The following is a 20087-nucleotide window of genomic DNA, read 5'->3' as shown; positions in this document are numbered from 1 at the left end:
TATTTCATCTTACAAAAATATAAAATAATAAGGGGTGGTTGGTGGGGTGGCTAGACCAGCCCAGTTGGGGGTGGGGGTGGCCGAAGCCACCCCTAGGCCCAACGGGTGTGGTCCGGCCACCCCTTATTTTTTATTATTTTTATTATATACTTTTTTTAATATGAAAATAATATTTTATTATTATTATTTGTTAGTGGACATGTGTATCATTTGTGGCTCTAGGATTTATATGAATAAATCATAGCCATAAACTGGATATTCTCTAGTTCAAAATAGACTGGAGAGGATCCTGTTCCAATAAATATGATGATTGATCTATTGAATTTGTAAGATGAGATAAGAAAAATATGAAAACAATATTGACGTGAATCATTTATCACAAAAAAAAAAAAAAAAAAGGGTATAAAAGGACCCATTTAAAATCTGCAAAAAGTCTAAAAATTCAATTTTTAAATACTTAAGGAGTGATTGCAAATGACGCGTTTACTTAAGAATTTATTGTAGATTTATCCCAATACTTTTTTTTTTTCCATTAAAAAAGTCACACAAAATATGGACGAAACAATCTATTTATTTACCGTAAAAAAAAGTAAGAACTAAGGCCTCGTTTGGTTTGCGAAATATCTAGTCCATTGAAACATGATTAGCTATTACTGGGAATAGAATAGTGTGAAATAGATTAGCTATTCATATTATTTTGTTTGGTTGTAACACTGGAATAGACTAGCTAATCATATTCCTTCATTTGGTGCAATACAATATGTTGGTGAATAAAATCATATTGTAATCAAATTTCCTAAAATACCCTTATAATACAAATATAATTTATATTATTAAGGACTTTCATTTAAAAAACATAAACAACTTTACTATAATTTCTTTTTCTTTTTTGTTTTTAATTATTTCAGGTATGTGGCCTTTTGTTTTTTGTTTTTTGTTTTTTTTGCAATTATGCTACAAAATTATTTATATAAAAAATTATAGTTGGATAAAATAGAATCAAACTCAATCTTGAAATCAAAAAAATATAGTTGGAGAATGTACATAGAATCAAAAGAAATCAAATATTTTATAAAAACCTTGCAAACTCTGTTTATCCGTCAAAGAAAAAAAAAATTGAGAAAAAAGAGAGACGGAGAAACAAAATAAAAAAAGGGTACATAAATAAAAAAAACAGAGAAATGGAGATAAGAAAATCAGAGAGAAACGGTACAGAGAATCAAAATAAATCAAAAAAATAGAATTAAAAAAAAAAAAAAAACTGAGAAACGGTTCAAAGAAGGGAGACGGCATAGAGAGAGAAAAAAAATCGTTTGCACTTGCAGAAAAATTGTACCAAAAGAATAAGAAAGAAAATAAAAAGAGAGATAAAAAAAAATAGAGAACGAAATATAGAGACGGAGAAAAGATAAATGAAGATACATATATATATATATATATATATATATATATATATATATATATATCTTTGTTTCTCTTTTTATGAGAGAGAGAGAGAGAGAGAGAGAGAAATATAGAAAAATCAGAGAGATAACGAAATTTAATCTCACAAGTGAGATTTTTGTGGCAATTTATACAATTAATTTAATTCCACAAGAAATGATTAGCTAAGCCACTGCTAACCCTATGTGTATGAGATTAGTAGTCTCATGAGAATAGACTATTTCAAGAAATAGAGTGTTACCAAATAAAAGACTAGCTATACCTAGTATTAGCTAGTCCAATCCAAGAGTTTATTCAACAAACCAAATGGGGCCTAATTGATAAAAATCAAAGCTCGAGGAATGATTTGATAATGAAGTAATTTTTTTGGGAGGATTACAGTAATTTTTTTTTTTTTTTTTCTTTTCTTACAATGATACTTCGATTTAAAAATAAAAAATAAAACAAAAAAACCCTCTCTTTGATAAGTAAAGCGACGTCGTTGTTCTTCAAATTTCTCTCCGGTGTCGTCTAGTACTTTTCCTTTCTCTTCTTCTGGCCTCCTCCTTCCCTTCTCTCTCTCCCCCTCTCTCTCTGCACAAGCGTGCTGGGATTCCCATAAACCCTAGCTGATTATCCAATTCCGCTTCACGAGCACGTACGTTTCTCGTTTCAATTATATGTTATGATATTGAAATCACCGAAATTTCGTTTTTCTAACCGTTCTTCTGTGGTTGATCACTTTCTTGTTCTCTCCTGTCTTTGAGCTGGTTATGACTATAAATATTTATCTTTTATGAGATTACTTTTATAAAAATATTAAACTGCATAAATTGGATTTTTCTCTGGCTATGACTGCCACATTATCCATTAATTTTAATTTTGTTTTTGTTGCTGCCTAATTTACATTTTTAATTCATTATTTGGCATAATCACGAGAATTGAATGTGTTTGGAGACTTTATTTTTTGAATATTTATCTTCTTGATTTTCTTTTTCAATAATGTGAAATCCAATTTATTAAGAACTTGAGTGGTAACTATGTGTTTCTTGGCTTTGACGTAGCAGATAATCAGTAAGGTATCCGCGCTGCTTGGAAGGGCTTGTAGTTCTGCATTTTCTTAACCCACCAATGTGATGCATTTTGTCTAACGATTTATTTTGGTATCTCAATGGTATGGTCCTATATTATGGGTTTTCATATATGAAAGGAGAACCCTGAGAAATTTCTGTTGCCCATCACAAACTATTGTGAATCATGTTTGACACTTTAATAGCATGTTTGAAGAAGTCCCAAAGTCTGGTAGTATAATTTCCGAGTTCTCTTAAACAGAATTAAATGCCTCAGAGAATATTCAAATGTATGGTTTTTGCCAGGCTTTGTACATGAGCAAATGGTGCTGGGGAAGAAAAAAAAAAAGAAAACCGTAATTAGAGATATTGGCTCACAATTGAAACATGACCTTTTATAGTTGGGAGTTGCTCTTGTCTATATGTTTGTTGCATGTTTTTTCCTTTGTAGTGCAAATTCCAAATTTTTTTGTATTAATCCGATGATGTTATATTATTAACTGTATTTTCCAACATTTAAAAAATAAAAAATAAAATTAATTGCCTTGTTTGAAAGTACCCACTTAATATTTGATGAAGTTTTTTAGAATTAAATGTTATTGCTCTTTATGTCACAATACATTAGCAGAAATCTCGTCTAATGGTGAGAAGAAGCTATCAATACCAAGTGATTTAAGATAAAACATATCTATGTGCTCAACAAATTCTGGATCTAGTTGGATAAAAATGTATGATATTAGATTGAAAGAATGATATTCCAACTACCAAAAAGCTGAATAAAATTTTGTGGACTCTATATTTTGTGTGCAAAAAGATATATATATATATATTAAAAGAATTCTTATTTATGTGAGTTTATTTGTCTTTAATTATCTCATCATATAATTTCTAGCTGATAGGCTGATAAGCTCTTGCATCACGTGGACTTTTGACTAGTGTTTGTACCTACATAGAGAGAGGGGGGTTGAGTAGTGGGGAAGGGTAGAGGCGGGATGAGAACTTAAGCTCATTTAGGTTATAGGTAGATATGTTTTTGTTAATGGGGATTTAAGGATGGTTGTTGATTGTGTGTGGCTAACTTTGAACTTCAATGACAAGTTGTATATTATTCATACCCGCAGAAACTGAAAACTTTACAATTTATTATTTTTCTTTTAGTTTGTAGCTCCATGTCATGTAGAGTGGCTATTTTTCTAATTTTATTCGTACTTTGAGAAATTATGTGTAAATGACATGGAAAATGATTTGTTTGAAGGATCAACATACCGAAGAACTACCAGAATACATAGATATCAATCAAAATGATTTCTCATATCGAAAGTAAGATTTCTCTTATCTTTTTTTTTTTTTTTTTTTTTTTTCTTTGTTTTTGTTTTCTTCATTCTTATCCTCTTGAAGTTTTTCTTTGTTGAATATATCTTTTTGACTAATTATTTACTTAAATGTTATCACCTCATAAGACTTACCAAAAAAAAAAAAAATGTTATCACCTCATAAGTGAAGCATAGTTATCTTTATATGTATGATGCTTCATTTGTGAGGATAACATGTATGTAAAGAATTGGTCAACAAGTTATATTTATATAATTCTCTAATACCTCTGAGCTTTTGAGAAAAGCAAGCATAATACAAAAATAGTTCAAACTTGTTTTAGTTACTAGGTATGACTTTAGTATAATATTTGACCTATTGTATTATATAGGACTTTAGTATAATATATGACTTTAGTATAATATTTGAATATATAAAGCATAGTTATCTTTATGTGTATGAAAATGGAACTACACTATTGTATTGTTTTAAATATTTGACCTGCAAATGAAGGTTAGTCCTAAGTTATGGAGTTGGATTTTACTCTCTGGTCTTGAGCAATTTAGTTGCTTTATTTAGTAGCCAAGTAGTTCTATAACAGTGACCATCACTTCCTTGTGACCTTGTCCCTTCCTGTACCTGGGTGAGTGTGCAAATAATGTAAGAAAAACCATATGTTTACCCATTAATAGGAGTTTCAGAAGTTATTATGGTGTTTTCAGTAGCAACCTGCATGATTAAGCAACTGTGTATTGGCAGTACATACTACATAGAGCTTTTTCAAAATAGAAGGGGGGGGGGGGGGGGGGGGGGTTCTAAACTGGTGAATGTTAGTCATCATGTTTCATAATTTATTAAATATTCAATGGCAGTCTAATGAGTTGTTTGTATAATTTATTATTATGCTGAGTTGAAAATAATCTTATTGTAATGCTGAGTTGATTTTTCGCTTGTTTCTAGGCACAAGAAGCAGAAGGAGGAGGACATTGCTATCTGCGAATGCAAATATAATGCCAATGATCCTGATAGTGCATGTGGGGAGAGGTGCTGGAATGTACATACCAGCACAGAATGCACTCCTGGTTACTGCCCTTGTGGTGTGTTGTGCAAGAATCAGGTCACTATGAGCTTTCTTGTTCACATGTGTGTGTGTGTTTGTGTGCGAGCATTCCACTTTCCTTTATTTGATAAGTAATTGACAAATTTTATTAAAAGCATGAGGCACCTCTAAGTACACAGGGAGTATACAAAAGGAAACACCTAACTAGAACAAGCAAAAAACACTTACACCCCCCAAAACCCCAAGGCAGGTTCCACCAACTGTTCCAACTATACTGTTATCTTATTAATTTGGTCATATTATTACTTATGTTATGGAGTTGAATTAATTTGATAGGGATCTTGATTGACTATTTAAAAATAAATAAATAAATTGATTGCCCAGATGTTATTGTAGTTGCCATTTCATATATATATATTGGTGAATATGAATTCTCATTCATATTTTTACATGTTGTTGCCTTTTGCGATTCTATTTTTGGTCTTTTTGGGCTAGGCTGGGTCCTGCCTTGACAGGTGGTAGATTGCTTTACTTGTTGGACAGGCCAATTTGGTAGTTTCATAGTGCAACTTTGTGTAAGATGGTTTTGTCTTGCATAATGTGGTGTATCTGGAGAGAAAGAAATGCTTGTAGCTTTGAAGACCGCAAGGGACGGTGGTGGAATTAAAGGCTTTTTTCTTTATTGCCTCGTACCACTGGGCGCCTGCTTATTATCACTTTCTTTTTTCTAGTTTTCATGATTTTCTTGCTCTTTTTTCTTTTCTTTTTTTGGATAAGTTTTTCTCGTGTACATCATGTGTACTTGGGTTACGCCCTTGCACTTTTAATAAAGTCAATTACTTATAAAAAAACATGTTGCTCTAAGCTCTCTTGATTTTATTTTATTTATTTCCAAGAATTGTTATCTATACTTTTAAACTAGTTTATTTATTTTTTGATAAGTTCATTAAAAAGCGCAAAGGCGCAACCCAAGCATACAAGATTTGTACAAGAGAGACACCTAACTTGAAGAAGAAAAAAGATCGAGAAAAATATGAAAGCTAAAAATGTTAAAATCAAAGGCAACAACCCAATAATAAAGTGTCTTAAAGAAAAAAGCCTTTAATTCAACTAATGTCCTGTCATGGTGGTGGTGACTGACCACCACTGTGAGAGGACTGAGGAGGATTATAGATTACCTCATCAATGGAGTGGTCACTTTTTTTTTTTTTTTTTTTTTCTCTATGCCACCCAAACCCAATAGATTACCATCAGTGATTGGGCCACCTCTAAGCACTAACGTCCTGCCCAAACCTGATGGACTTCCTGAACAAGAACCATCGACATAACTCACGACCTCCTTCCCAGACCTGAAAACTTTTGTATGTACAATCTCACCAACAAAATATGAGCTTGAGGATTGTACATGGTGTTGCAGTTGGGCGTCCTTCGGCGAGACCTTAGATAGAGCACCAGTGGTGACAAAGCTAACACTAGTGACCTCCATAACCCTCTTCCCCTTATTGTTTAACTGCACAGTAGCTACTACATAACCCACCGGCTAAGCACTCAAAGAAATTGGTTGCTCTCAAAGCTCAAACCCATGTACCAGTGATTGATATCCTGAAGACAATAGCCCATATTCACCCCATTTACATGTTCCTCTGAGGGCTTGAATCCTGAACAATCCATGGGGGTCCCAAGAAGTGTTATTCAACCAAGGGTACATTAGCATATATGTATATTCATCCGTTCAGCAGAAACAAACACAAATGTGCATCCATGTAATTTTTTTTGTCCCGCCATGTTGTGCTATATCAATTGTTACAATGTTTTTTTTTTTTCTTGCAAACTTGAGGAGCGTATTCTGTTTAGAATAACTATTAGAAAGTTTGATGGACCTTTGAGTTTCCTATTAAATATGATGAAACTGATATTTGATCCTTTTTGATGTCTCATATGTTTACTTTACAGAGATTTCAGAAATGTGAATATGCTAAAACAAAGTTGTTTCAAACTCAGGGCCGAGGGTGGGGTCTTCTAGCTGATGAGGATCTAAAGGTAATAGTTTGCTAGCCTCATGTGAACTTTTGCAGTCATGTAATAAGCATTCATTAGTTACTTGGCATCTGCTATATATATATTTTTTATGATAAGTAATGTTGCATATCAAAAGCGCAAAGTGACGCAACCATAGTACACATAAAGTATACAAGAGAACGCTGGAAAAAAAAGACCCTCAAGAAAAGAACCCTAAAGCCCAAAGAAGCCCTAAACCCGCATAACAAACATCTGCTATTCTAACATTCATTTAATTAGCACATATATGTCTACCTTCTTTATATGTAATGGAGACTAATATGCATGATTCCCTACTCTAGAAACATGGTGAGGTGTCCTAGTATGAGCTGTCTATTATCTAGAACATTGTACAAAGACTCCTATATATGTGGAATGAATGTAATTGTGAGATTCACCCCTATTTTCTCTTTCATTTGCCTATTCCCATCATAACTAACATGGTATCAGAGCAAGATTCTAGGGTTTAGAATTCTTGTTTAGTCTTCCTTGTTTATAGTTTTTTCTCCCCCTCGTTTTTGTTAAGCCTTTAGAGCTTATTTTTGGTCAGCCTCCTCTCAGTGGAATCCCACCCTGGCAGTGCCTTGATGAAACTCTGAAAGAGCTGTCTTGGTGACCTGAAAAAGTCTCCGGTGTGAAAAAAAAGGAAAAGACAAAAAGATCGATTTTGTTTGTTTTTTGGAGGTGTCAGATTGATTTTGGTGTAGTTTGGTTTTCTGTGGTGTTTCTTAGTGGTTTTCATGGTTAGCGGCTTTCTTTGTGGTGCTTGGTGGCTATTCTAGAGGAGTCTATGGTGCTTAGTGGTAGTCTCCAATGGGTTATGTGGTGGTAAATTCGCTAGACAACTCGTTTTTGGTTGCGGGCGTATCTTATCCCCATCCAGGACAAGAATTTCCTTATCCGGAATAAACTTATTCCAGTTTTGTTCTTGAGCCGGGTCCGGCCTAGTCCACTTGCATTAATCAAAACAATCCCAGTCCAAACCCAACATTAAAAAAGCAGAGGTTCAGTCCATCCCAAGTAAACAAAAAAAGGGCTGAGCTTTCCTTCACCTAGCACAGTAAGTTAGTGAGCCCAGGACACTTGCATCAACCCAGCTTGACCCAGTCTCATACCTGACTGTACCAACCTGTGTTGCAACCAGGTCAACCCGTTATCTAGTACCCTGCACTGCCGCCAATAGGATCTGATAGTTTCTGGCGAGTTCTCGCCTGTTTCCATCATTTTTTGACCAGATTTTATATTTTCCGGTACTCTCTGGCAAATTTCGGCCTTCTCCTTTTCCAGCCACTGTCATGTCTACGTTGACACAATGTTCATATTAAGAATGATAATAAGAGAGCAATCCGAGAGCTCAACAACGAAAGAGCTCCTTAGGTGCTCTTGAGTGTTCCAGCCAGTCCCTTTTCGGTGGCTTCTCCATTTGTTTTGCCCATTTCGGTGTCCTCTCGGTGGGGCCGGTGTCAGTGTTTTTCTTTTTTGGTGTTCGGTGATCAGTGTTTGGTGCCTTGTTTCACTGGGGCTGTTGACTGTTCTAAGTGCACTCTTTGTTTCCGCGTGTTGACAGTGAACTTACTCTCTGTCGGAGTGCTGACAGTTTGTTTTGTCTATCAGCACGTATTTGGCAAATTTTCAGTGGGTTGTTTCCGGGCACTGTTTTGCAGGATCTGGTGTTCTCCAGCGAGCTCTTGGTTGTTTTGCGGCACTGTTTTGCTGGGTCTAGTTTTTTCTTGCACACTCTTGGTTGTTTTCTGATGTTCATGAGTTGTTTTCCGGTGAGTTTTTGACTGGCGTTTGTGTTTCTGGTGAGTTTTCGATCGGCAATCGGTTTCCAGCGAGATCCGACCAGCCTTGGTGTTTTGAGGTGAGATCCGACTGTGTATTGAAGTTTTCCGGTGAGGTTTCGACTGGCGTTGCAGTTTTAGTTTAATTTTCGATAGGTGTTGCCCTTTTTTTTGGGGGAATTTCAGCTTGTTTGATTGGTTTAGAGTGCATATTATTTTTCATGTCTTTTTAATAAAATTTGTCTTTCTGTTTGTTTATTCCAAGCTGTTCCAGCTTGATGGGGAGTATTATAGTTTGTTTGTTTCTTCCAAGCTGAAGCATTATATATATGCTTCTGCTTGAGGGGGGAGTGTTAGAGAATAATATGCATGAGTCCTTGTGCTAGAAACATGGTGAGGTGTCCTATTATGAGCTTTGTGTGAGCTTTCTATTATCTAGAACATTGTACAAAACTCCTATATATGTGCAATGAATGGAATGAATGTAATAGTGAGATGCACCCCTATTTTCTCTTTCATTTGCCTATTCCCATCATAACTAACAATATGCAAATATATCTCATTGGTGAGAAATGTATATTCAGCACTTTTATAATCATATTTATCACTTAACTTTTAAATTATTTACTTGTCACCATGGAATCAATGGAGGAGATTTATAAATTGCTGATTTTATACATTTTTATTTGTTTTATCCAATTCAGGTGGGACAGTTTATTATTGAATACTGTGGCGAAGTAATATCATGGAAAGATGCAAAGCGAAGATCCCAAGCTTATGAAATTCAGGGTGAGCATAAGTTTATCCTATACAAGTCTATGTTACTTTTATCTCAAAACCCATTTCACCATCGTGTTGATTGATGCAGGTCTCAGAGATGCATTTATAATTTCTCTCAATGCTTCTGAATCTATTGATGCTACTAAAAAGGGAAGCCTTGCTAGGTTTATCAACCATTCATGGTTAGCCAATTGAGACAAGATATCTAATAGACAAATTTGGCTTGTTGTGCTTGAGTTTGACATTAACCAAGTCCTTTCTTCATTTTTCAGCCAACCAAATTGTGAGACAAGGAAATGGACCGTATTGGGGGAAATAAGGGTTGGAATATTTGCAAAGGAAGATATATCTAGAGGAACAGAATTGGGATATGACTACAATTTTGAATGGTATGGTGGTGCCAAGGTTCGCTGCCTGTGTGGTGCAGCAAGCTGTTGTGGATTTCTTGGGGCAAGATCTCGTGGTTTTCAGGTAAATTTTGATCAATTTAATTTGAATTTTGAAGATTCTGTTCTGCTCAGAGAATCTAAATCAGAAAAAGGAAAAAGAAAAAGGAAACTTAGACTAACTGTTGAGATAGATGTCAATGCTAATCCCATATTGAGCCAGTAATTCCATGAAGTGAAAGTTTACCTTTGAGTGATGCTGTTATTCTCTTATTCTCATATGGTTTTACAAACATGTATTTATAATACTAGTGATAAGTAATAGCTTGTGCTTATTGAATGCTTCAGCATGCATTAAGTGTATTCCTTCGTAACTTTAAAGATCCCTCACTGGGTTGCAAAGTAATTTTAACAGTTGGGGCTTGAGCTGTTATTTCCTGTTGGCATTAAGGCTAGGTAAAGAAAGATGACTTTCCTACTCATTAAATGCTTTATTGTTAAGTTATTAATAATTTAGTTATTTGTTGAATTTAATTTGTAATACATCAACTAGGTGTATTCTTCATTCAGAAAGCGGCTTTGTTGCAAGTTGTCCGAAATCATTACTGCACATCCTTTGTAGTTTGTCTGCCCTATATTTTGTGATGTCCTACTAGTAGCTAATATCCAGTTCAATTTGGACTCTATAGTTGGAGACTGGTAGAGCCCATTTTGTTGCAACGAATAGACAATTAAGGACATTACCAGGAAGGGGGAAAAAAAAAAAAAAAAAAAAGAGAAAGAAAGACAATTGAGGATCACCCGAAAGGGTGCCATGTGGAAATGTTGAGGTTGATAGAAAGTATATCATGCCCGTGTCATGTGAATTTTATTACAAAGACATTTATTGCACAATGTTTTCTTCAACCCCATGATAAAGTGCCTTATAAGGTATAACAAAGACATTCATTGCACAATGGTTTTTTTTTTACAAGATTCATCCCATTACATATTGTGTTGGCCTTTCAAAGTAGTTAACAGTATAGAATGCCTCCCCCATTTGCATCTTAGTGTCATAGGCATTATCTTACTATTGTTTCTATTGTATACTTAGTTTCAGCTGCCATTTAGTTACAGATCCATGGAAATGAGCAAACTTAAGCTGAGACAGCTCTTATCATTTTGGATAGCTACTCAAACTGGATCATTCCAGTTAAGCTAAATGATTTCAGGCTTTTGGCCAGTTATTTAATGCTTGTGGTGTCCTTCATTTCTTTTGTTTGTCTTCTATACACATACACAAGAAGTGAGAAACTCATCAGGATAAAAATTGTATAGTTGATGATAGATGGATCTTACTTAAGAGCCTCCCTTTTCTCTTAAGGAGCTTCTTGGGATGGGATTATAACCTTTCCCGACTAAGTTTATCCACTACAAGAAGGGAGTGCCTGACAGGGCCATCCTAACAACAAATGAACAAGCCTATTTTGGGGGGTAGCCTGCTTCCTATGAATTGGTGAGCTCACACAAGAAACTGAAGGACCATTCAAGGAGTCAGACTGTCAGAGTCACCTGTGAGAGGGGGAGCTGGATATATTGGTAATAAACAAATAACTACTTTATACTTGGTAATATTTCTTAGATAATATGGCTCTTCACGCTTGGTGAAGAAATCTTGAACTTAGGTGTGTTTCGGAGCTTGACAAACTGACTAGCAAGCATCTTTAAAGCTGTGAACTTTTCTAGACATCCGCTTATCCAATTTTAAGGCATTCAAGCCGAGAGTGTCAAGATATGAGTTACTTGACTTGTATGTAAGATTGTGCCAAGTTCACTTACAGCGACAGGATGTAGAAATGGTTTTCTGTTGCCAAATGACAGCCTCCCAAATTACTAAAATCTGATGTGGTTATTGACATAAACATTAGTGGTGCTCTCTATTAGAGTCGCAATGTTTTTATTCTGAGAGTTTCACAAAATAGGTGTTCTTCATGTTGGAGGTAATAATGAAATGATATATATATTTTCAAACATTCATATATTGCAAGTCCATTAGTTCTATAGAGATGCTACAGTTGCACATTGTAGACGTAAAATGTTGGCTAAAATACATTTTGGTCCCTCCAAATTTGGGTTTGCTGTCTGAAATTTCAAATTTGGTCATTTAAGTTTGTATTCATTATTAATATAGCCTTTCCATCCAAATCTGTTAAATTTACTGTTAAATGTCAAGTAATTTACTTGTGAGTTTAAAATTTTAGTATAAATTATATTAACAAGTGAAGTGATTAGAAATTTGAGAAAAAAAGCGTTCTTTTTTTTCTTTTTTTTTTTTTCTTTCTCGCAATATCTTTTTCAAAAACAATGCTGTTTTCAACTCATGTGCATGTCACATGACATGCAACAGGAGTAAGGTTAATGGTTTTGGAGGGAAGGACTGTATTGACAACAAATACACACTTCAGTGGCCAAATCCAAATTGACCAAATTCAAACTTCATGGACCAAATTGATGGCAAACCCAGACTTCGAAGGACCAAAATATATTTTGGCCTGTTTTTGTAGAAGTTACCAGTTTCTTACACGGTGCAATGTTGGCCGATCTATTTGTTGCAACTTTAATCTGATCGATATAGGTTGCTTGCCTTGTAGGATACATTTTGCAATGATCTTACAATGTTTGAACTATTTTTGCATTGTCCAGTTATGGTTTTCTCAATGAATTATTATTTTCTGTTCTTTTTTTTTTTGGGTGGGAACTGGTTTTCTTCTATGGCTGTGGTTCCTATAATTAATATATTTCTGTATGCATGTGTGGAACCTCTTCAACAGGAGGATACCTATTTGTGGGAAGATGATGATGACAGGTAATGCATTATTGATATTCTTGATGTGTTTATATGCAGCTTTTCCTGTTCCATTCTCAAGTGCTGGGTGTATTGAATCATGCACTATGTATCACTATTTTTTAAGTTTTCAATGTATAGCAAGTCAAATCTTTTTTATAGTTTGGATTTTAGTTCATTGGACCTCGCTCAACCTGTCTGGCTTATTTATTCCATTGGATTTCTTTCTTTCTTTACTTATTTTCTTGTTTTGTTTTTTGGCTTGACTACTATTTTGGTCCCTAAAATTTGACCCTGGTTTCAATTAGGTTCCAAAGTTAAACTTGGTGCTATCAAGTCCTCCAATCTTTTTCTCAACTTGACTGATGCGGACATGGCATATGAAATATCACCTCCATTTTTATGCTTATTTTTATAATATTAATTAAAAAAAAATAGTAAAAAAAATCTCAAATTGATGAAAAAAATATCTTTGTCAAGCTCAACCCCGCCTCTATTACCCATACTCGTAGCACCAAAACCCACAACGACCACCACCATAAAACTCCGGTGAAGACAATGTTGAAAAAGGGAACAGCCCATTAGTTCAAGGACTGAGTTGGTTGGAGTTGAAACAAACATTTGATAACTTAGTTGAAAATTGGGAATTCATAGCCCTAGAATTCAGCTAAAACTTGTAGCTAGGTTCACAAGGATTGTCCAACTGTGTCAATTGCCTGTGATTCAATTGTCTTGCACTTGTTGGTTTGCTCAACTCAGCTCCTGTATAATTCAAAAAGGTTGATTTGATGGGGGCAGTATACGTGGTTTGGCTATCTATCTGACCAACTTCAAGAATTGAATAGCTGCTATATTTGTTACATTTGTATTTTGTGCAATGAATCTTTGTTATTCAAATTTCCGTTCTCATTTTATGTGTTACTATATTTAGCTTGACATGCCTATTTGGTAACAGATATTCAGTTGAGAAAATTCCGCTCTACGATTCTGCAGAGGACGAACCTTCCTCTAAGCTCCTCAAAAGTGTTGACTCCTCAAATTCTGAGTATAATGCTGATGGAAAAATTAAATACTCCATGACAATGACTGTTGGTGTCGGATCTGAGCACCAATTTGAAACCAATGCTCTTGTTGTTCAGCCACCTGATCCAGTTCCCATGGAGGCTGTAGTTGTCAGTGAAGTAAAAGCTGAAGCAAGTGTGGAGATGAAACCGTATTCACAGGATACTCAACAGGCCTTTTCACAAAAGAATGCAATGATATCTCGCATACGAAGTAATAGTGCGTGCCGGAACTATCACATTGGACCAGGGTCCTTGACAAAGAAAAGATCAAAACACTATTCCAATGGAAGGTTGAAACAACTTGCACAGGATCAAGTTAATGCAAAATTTATTGCCCTACTTTTGGTAACAAAGCAAGCCCAAGAGGAAATCCTGAGATGTGAGGTATGAACTGCTTTTTGTGTTTTTAGCAGTGGTTTATGCAATCTGAGCTGGTGATCATTTTGGCTTTAGGTTCTTTACTACAGTTTAAGTCGAATAATTAAGGTTCATAAGTTTTTTGATTAGGGAATAGGATCATCTCTATTTCAAACGAAATAAATAGTATCAATTTCATGGTTATGATTTAAAGTTAGTATATCTAACAGTATATATGAAGTCAATGTTGATGTGTCTTTTAAAAAATTTAAATAATGTGAAATTATGTACACTGTTAGATGCACTAACTTTAAATCCTGACCATAAATTGGATACTGTTCATTTCAAATACTATTCATTTCATTTGTTATAGAGAGTCCTTGTCCTCTTATTAGGCTTGCTGAAATGACTTTGAGCTAACTATGGGTCTTGGTTGTGGCTGTACGTTCTTTGCTACAGTTTAAGTTTACTCATTGAGGGTCATTAATTGAGTTGAATTGTAGAATTTTGAACATAGTAGTCCTACAATGACAAGACTTCTAGGAGAGCTACAGATGCTTAGGAGAGCTACAGATGCTTTCTACTTGTAGCATCGTTGTGGAAAAAAGGAAAGTAAAATTATTGGTTAAACTACTTTGGTCCTTTAACTTTGTGATTGATTTCAAAGTGGTGAAGGCCTTGGTCTTGAGGTATTGCTCCCTTTAAGGTCCAAGATTCAACACCTCGTGGGTACAAACAATTCTTTGGGGCCACACCCCCTGGTGAAAAGCCAGCAACTTAACCAGTTCTGTGTAGAGAAACTTTTGAGGGTGCGGTGCACGAGATCGGAGTTTACTCTGCAAAGGTAGGTCCGAAGGGCCTTGCCTTGGAGAGGTCCCACGACATCAACTTTGTGATTGATTTCAATTCAGCCCCTGAACATTCAATTATGTCAATTCAGTCCTTGCCTTTAGTCAATGTTATGCTTGCCATCAACTGAAGTCTGGAAATTGTTGATGTGGCTCACATAAGTTCTACAAGTTATCAGTTTCGCCAACATGAAAACTTGTGCCACATAATTTTGCTTATGTGCCAGTGAAGGGCGCACAGCTTGTCTGACGTGGCACCTCAGCCACATGACCGGGCGACTAATGGGACACGTGGCCCCCTTATATAACGTGTCCCAACACACAGGAGCTATTGTCTCCTCTCCTCTATTTTCCCCAATCAACTCTTCCTCTTTTCTCTGTTTCAGCCTAGGCAGAACTCTAGCTCTAAATATTTTCTTCAAATTAATCTATGAAAACAGTCCCCACACCACAAATTTGCTACCAATCACCACTAATTTTGATTAATTTCAACCCAGCCACTTAAAAATCTGCCACCGACCACCCCAATCACTATGAGCACCTCCCCCACTTAGCTGATCTACAACAAAAACACAAACATCCAGGTTGACATTGTTTTGGTGGAGGCTGAGGTGTATTATGCGTAGAGGAGCTTTTGAGGAGGGTTTGTGGGACAGGAAAAGGGGAGGGGGGTTGAGCGAATATGTGGAGACTGATAAGAGGGCATGTGAGAGGAGAGGATAAGCCAAAAGATAGGAGTTTTCTCAACAGAAGTGCGATTCTTTGTAACCCCTTCTGGAAATGATTGATTAGAGGATTTGTGGTTTTGATCGGAAAATTGATGGAACTTTGAAGGGCAGTTTTGAAAATGCGGGGGTACCATATGTTTATTTTTGATTAATTTTATTTGTATTTTCTCTATTATCTGCTCTTTATCTACTTTTGTATTATATTTTCTTCTCTCTCCTTTTCTTCCTCCCTATTTCTCTCTCTCTCTCTCTCTCTCTCATCAAGATGCGTTTGCTTATTCAGATTTTACTTTTTCCACTAATGGCTAACTGAAAGTTCCTCAAAATATTGTTGAATTGAAGTACTTGGTTATAGGTTGTGGTGATGGTGGTAGTGGTGGTAGTGGTGGTTATGGGTGGGTGGGTGGATCTTTATTTTTAATGCTAAAACAAATATATAAGTCAGATAAAAATAACCAAAATTTCTGTAAGGGGGGGGAGTGGATGGGATGAATGAGGATCTTTTCTTCCAATCTTTTGCTGGTTTTTAACTTTATTTTTAATGCTAAAACAAATATACAAGTCAGATAAAAATAACCAAATTTTCTGTAAGTGGTTGATGTGGCATATTTTTTTGTTTGCTGGTTGTATAACATGTCACGCTGTATATTTAGTAAAACTTGCATGCATGCCAATGAAATTGATGACTTTGACAATTTCCATTAGCCACTCCTGCAATTTCTGTGCTTCAGTTCAGAAAGGGTAGCATTGATATCTTGATTACTTTTTTTTAAAAAAAGTGGGAATAAATTGACACAATTGAATGTTCAGGGACAAAATTGAAATTAACCTGAAAGTTGAAGGACCAAAATAGTAGTTTAGCCAAAGTTATTTATGATATGTAACATTGTAGCCTGCCGTTCAATATGATTTGTCATCAAGGGAAAAAGCGTTCTAACTCTGGCCAAAATTTAACCCAAGTATACCATGATTTGTGTTTCATTTTTGGGATAAATGTGCTATACTTCTAGACTTTTAGCTGGATTAATTTGCTCAAATGACAATACATGATCTCTAAAAAGGTTATAAATCTAAGGATCTTCCTTTTTGGCGTCGACACGTATGATAGTATGGAAAATTAGATTCAGGAAACCATTCCAATATGCTCTTACTAGCATGCTTGAAGCTTAGCATATTGTCAAAACAATTCTTTTATTCTCTAAGATTAAAGTAAATGACTTATTCTCGTTGTGGGATTTCATTTCTGAGTGAAATCTGTTTATCCAGGCCTCATATAGAGATTACTTAGAAGACCACAAAGAACATCATTATCATTACATGATGGATGATGGATGCTTCAACCAATTGCAATTCACCCCCACTCTCATAACATGTCCTATCTGGAATATAATGAGGTCTTATGATCTTAATATTCTCTGTTTTATGCCCTTATCAAGAAATATTTTCTGTTTTATGCATCACTTAGATGATCAAATTGCATATTCTCACTGTAGTGATGGATGCTGTATCCAACAGCACCAAAAAAATTTGTTCTCAGTTTGTTATATGAAATATCAATCATAGAACGAATGATGTCTAATGTTTCATCTTCATAGTTATTATTTCTGTTATTAAAATTCATGTTGAAAATGATAGTTTTTTTGCAGGAAATTAAGAACAATGCCAACTCTGTGCTTGATTCCTTATACAATGAAATACGACCTGCCATCGAAGAACATGAAAGGGACAGCCAAGACTGTGTAGCTACCAGTGTAGCAGAGAAGTGGATAGAAGCCTGCTGCTCAAAATTGAAGGCGGACTTTGATCTTCATTACTCAATCATCAAAAATGTTGCCTGCACTCCCCGAAGGCCACACCCCGAAGCAAAACTGTCTGAAGGAGACAACGAGAGTGGAATCAGGTACTTAGCAACAGATTAATGTCTGTCTATTAGGCTTCATGAAAACTGCCCAAGGGCTTGCCAAATGATGGGGTGGTTATTAGAAGAAAACTATTGAACTTTCATTAATCATTAATACGAAAAAGCCCGAGTTCTTTGTGTGGTCCCTGCCTGCTTAGAGCTCTAATGCTTAGTGCAAGTAAATTACCCCTTTGCCCTGGTCTAAATTTTAAGTAATTGTTTTCCTCCATATTGCTTCAAATTTCTCCCCTTTCCCTTTTAATGTAGTTTGAACAGGTCAGAACTCAAGAACCTAGACAATGCCGTGTGGGTCCTCCCATGGACTCTAGCTATGTATTTACTTGCTATTTGGCAGCACATGATTGATTGGAACAGTCAATTATTTAAAGCAATCGTTGCCTTTTTCTTGGGTTTCCCTTTTGCTCTTTGATTGCCGCTACAATTAGAGCAGACATATGAAGGGTCCATGATCCATCACCCTCAACTCATCTTCTAGGTTTCACTTTCTTCTTGTGCTGGTTTTTGGTTGATTACATTTATCGTACAATTGAGATAACGTTGTAATGAAAATAGATTAATAAAGACTTGTAGAAAGAAAAAAGAAAAATTAATGGTTGATTTTACCGCTATGCCATCCAAATTGTATGGTAGTCATATAACATGGCTGATCCAATGATAGATTGATAACATAATAGTGAGATAAGAGGTTTAATATAGAACATTATTCAAAGTCAAAGATTAGTTAACACCATGTCTGACTTTTATTATCTTACTCATACATGATTGTATCTTACTCAAGAGGTAGTCTTCAATCCCATAATAGCATTTAACACGTCAAAAAAACATCATCATCATCATCATCATCATTTCCCATCAATTTCATTGCAACGAACCTTCAACTCTCATACACGGTCCATGATCAACCACACCTTACTCACTCCCGCACACGATCCCTGCCCACAAACCCATTACACGTTGACTCGGCCTCACTCAATACAAAGGCAAGACTTGAAGACCACCGATGACCAAACCCCATCTTCCTTGAAACCCCACTCCACCGCTGTCGCTGGCTCTGATTTTCCTTCCCCCACCCTTCTCAGTCAAATCCCAAACCCACACGTAACCCTGAACACACCCAACAGGGACAACACCTTTATCATCTAAACCCATCTCTCTCTTTCTGCTTGAATTCCAGTTCCTTTCTTTCTTTCGTTCAAAATGGGTGAATTGGATAAATCGCTCCAAGCAATTATCGCAGCGTCGGCAAGCTTCTTCTTCATGATCATTCTCTTCGCTATCTTGTTCGTTTTCTGTAAACGAAACAAGAAAAGAGGTGATCAGGCCCGAGGCCGCGGGCGAGTCCAAGCACGTGCGCTCCCCAAACTACCTAAGACAGAGCTATCCTCCATCGCCGTCGACGAGAGCGCCGCGTCCTTCGACCCATCCCTCCGACTCTCCATGGAAGACCTCGTTAAAGCCACAAAGAACTTCTCCGCCGACCTGATCGTCGGCGACGGCAGCTTCGGCCTCGTCTACAAGGCCCAGCTCCCCAGCGGCGGCACCGTCGCCATCAAGAAGCTCGACCCAGACGCTTTCCAAGGGTTTCGGGAGTTTCGGGCCGAGATGGAGACTCTGGGCAAGCTTCGACACCCGAATATCGTTAAGATTCTCGGCTACTGCGTCTCGGGCGCCGAAAGGCTCTTGGTTTACGAGTATATCGAGAAGGGTAGCCTCGACCAATGGTTGCAGGACGCGTCATCGGAGAACGATGACATGGCGGCGCTCTTGCAGGGGGGTGTACGGAAACCGCTGAGTTGGGAGACGAGGATTAAGATTGCCAAGGGCGTGGCTAATGGGCTGGCCTATTGCCATGGGTTGGAGAAGCCCATTATTCATAGGGATATAAAGGCTAGTAATGTGTTGTTGGACTCGGAGTTTGAGGCGCATATTGCGGATTTTGGGCTGGCAAGGCGCATCGACTCCTTGCATTCACACGTGTCCACACAAGTGGCGGGCACGATGGGGTACATGCCCCCAGAGTACAAGGAAGGGTTCACTGCAGCGACGGTTAAGGCCGATGTGTATAGTTTCGGGATATTAATGTTGGAGATTGCGACCGGGAAGCGGCCCAATTTGCCAATGGTAATGGATGGGAAACAGGTTTTGTTGGTGGAATGGGCCAAGAGAATGGTGGCCGAAAATCGGCAAATGGAAATGGTGGATGCCAATATTTGGAGGGAGGGGCTAGTAGAAGGCAATGTTAAGGACTATTTTGATGTTGCTGCCAAGTGTACTGTGGAGAGCCCAAGAGAGAGGCCAGTTATGGCTGAGGTTGTTGAATTGTTGGATCTAATTCCAGGGTGAAATTGCATTTGTTAGATTGTTTAGTGATGTTGGTCAACTTCTTTGGGGGATGAGATCTCAAAAGGTATGTATGTGTACATATATATAACTTGTTGGGTAAATTAAGTTTTTCTTTTTTATTAAAAAAAAAA

The 20087-nt window shown here is 36.6% G+C and overlaps 2 protein-coding genes across 5 annotated transcripts; both read left to right on the top strand.

Annotated features, from left to right (window-relative positions):
• The first annotated feature begins 1954 nt into the window (after window positions 1-1954).
• Window positions 1955-18013, top strand: ASHH1 (SET domain group 26). 4 transcript variants are annotated; one of them, XM_059597428.2, is made up of 11 exons: window positions 1955-2080; window positions 2490-2596; window positions 3748-3812; window positions 4764-4920; window positions 6865-6903; window positions 9410-9494; window positions 9574-9667; window positions 9758-9956; window positions 12682-12716; window positions 13651-14143; window positions 17339-18013. In XM_059597428.2, exons 2-11 carry the CDS (start codon window positions 2594-2596, stop codon window positions 17609-17611), a joined length of 1443 nt encoding a protein of 480 aa, XP_059453411.2. In that variant the 5' UTR covers window positions 1955-2080; window positions 2490-2593; the 3' UTR covers window positions 17612-18013. The 4 variants fall into 4 exon arrangements, with proteins under 4 accessions (XP_059453411.2, XP_059453410.2, XP_059453412.2 ...); XM_059597427.2 differs by having other exon boundaries at window positions 6817-6903; XM_059597429.2 differs by having other exon boundaries at window positions 6817-6903; window positions 17328-17545.
• A 343-nt stretch (window positions 18014-18356) lies between these two features.
• On the top strand, window positions 18357-20057 carry LOC132185041 (Protein kinase superfamily protein). Its single transcript, XM_059598859.2, has one exon. The coding sequence runs from the start codon at window positions 18811-18813 to the stop codon at window positions 19954-19956; it is 1146 nt and encodes a 381-aa protein (XP_059454842.2). The 5' UTR covers window positions 18357-18810; the 3' UTR covers window positions 19957-20057.
• The last annotated feature ends 30 nt before the right edge of the window (window positions 20058-20087 follow it).

This window comes from Corylus avellana, chromosome 7 (genome assembly GCF_965113065.1).
Source record: "Corylus avellana chromosome 7, dhCorAvel1.hap1.2, whole genome shotgun sequence".
In the NCBI taxonomy this organism is placed as follows: domain Eukaryota; kingdom Viridiplantae; phylum Streptophyta; class Magnoliopsida; order Fagales; family Betulaceae; genus Corylus; species Corylus avellana.
This window is presented reverse-complemented; position numbering and strand designations above follow the sequence as displayed.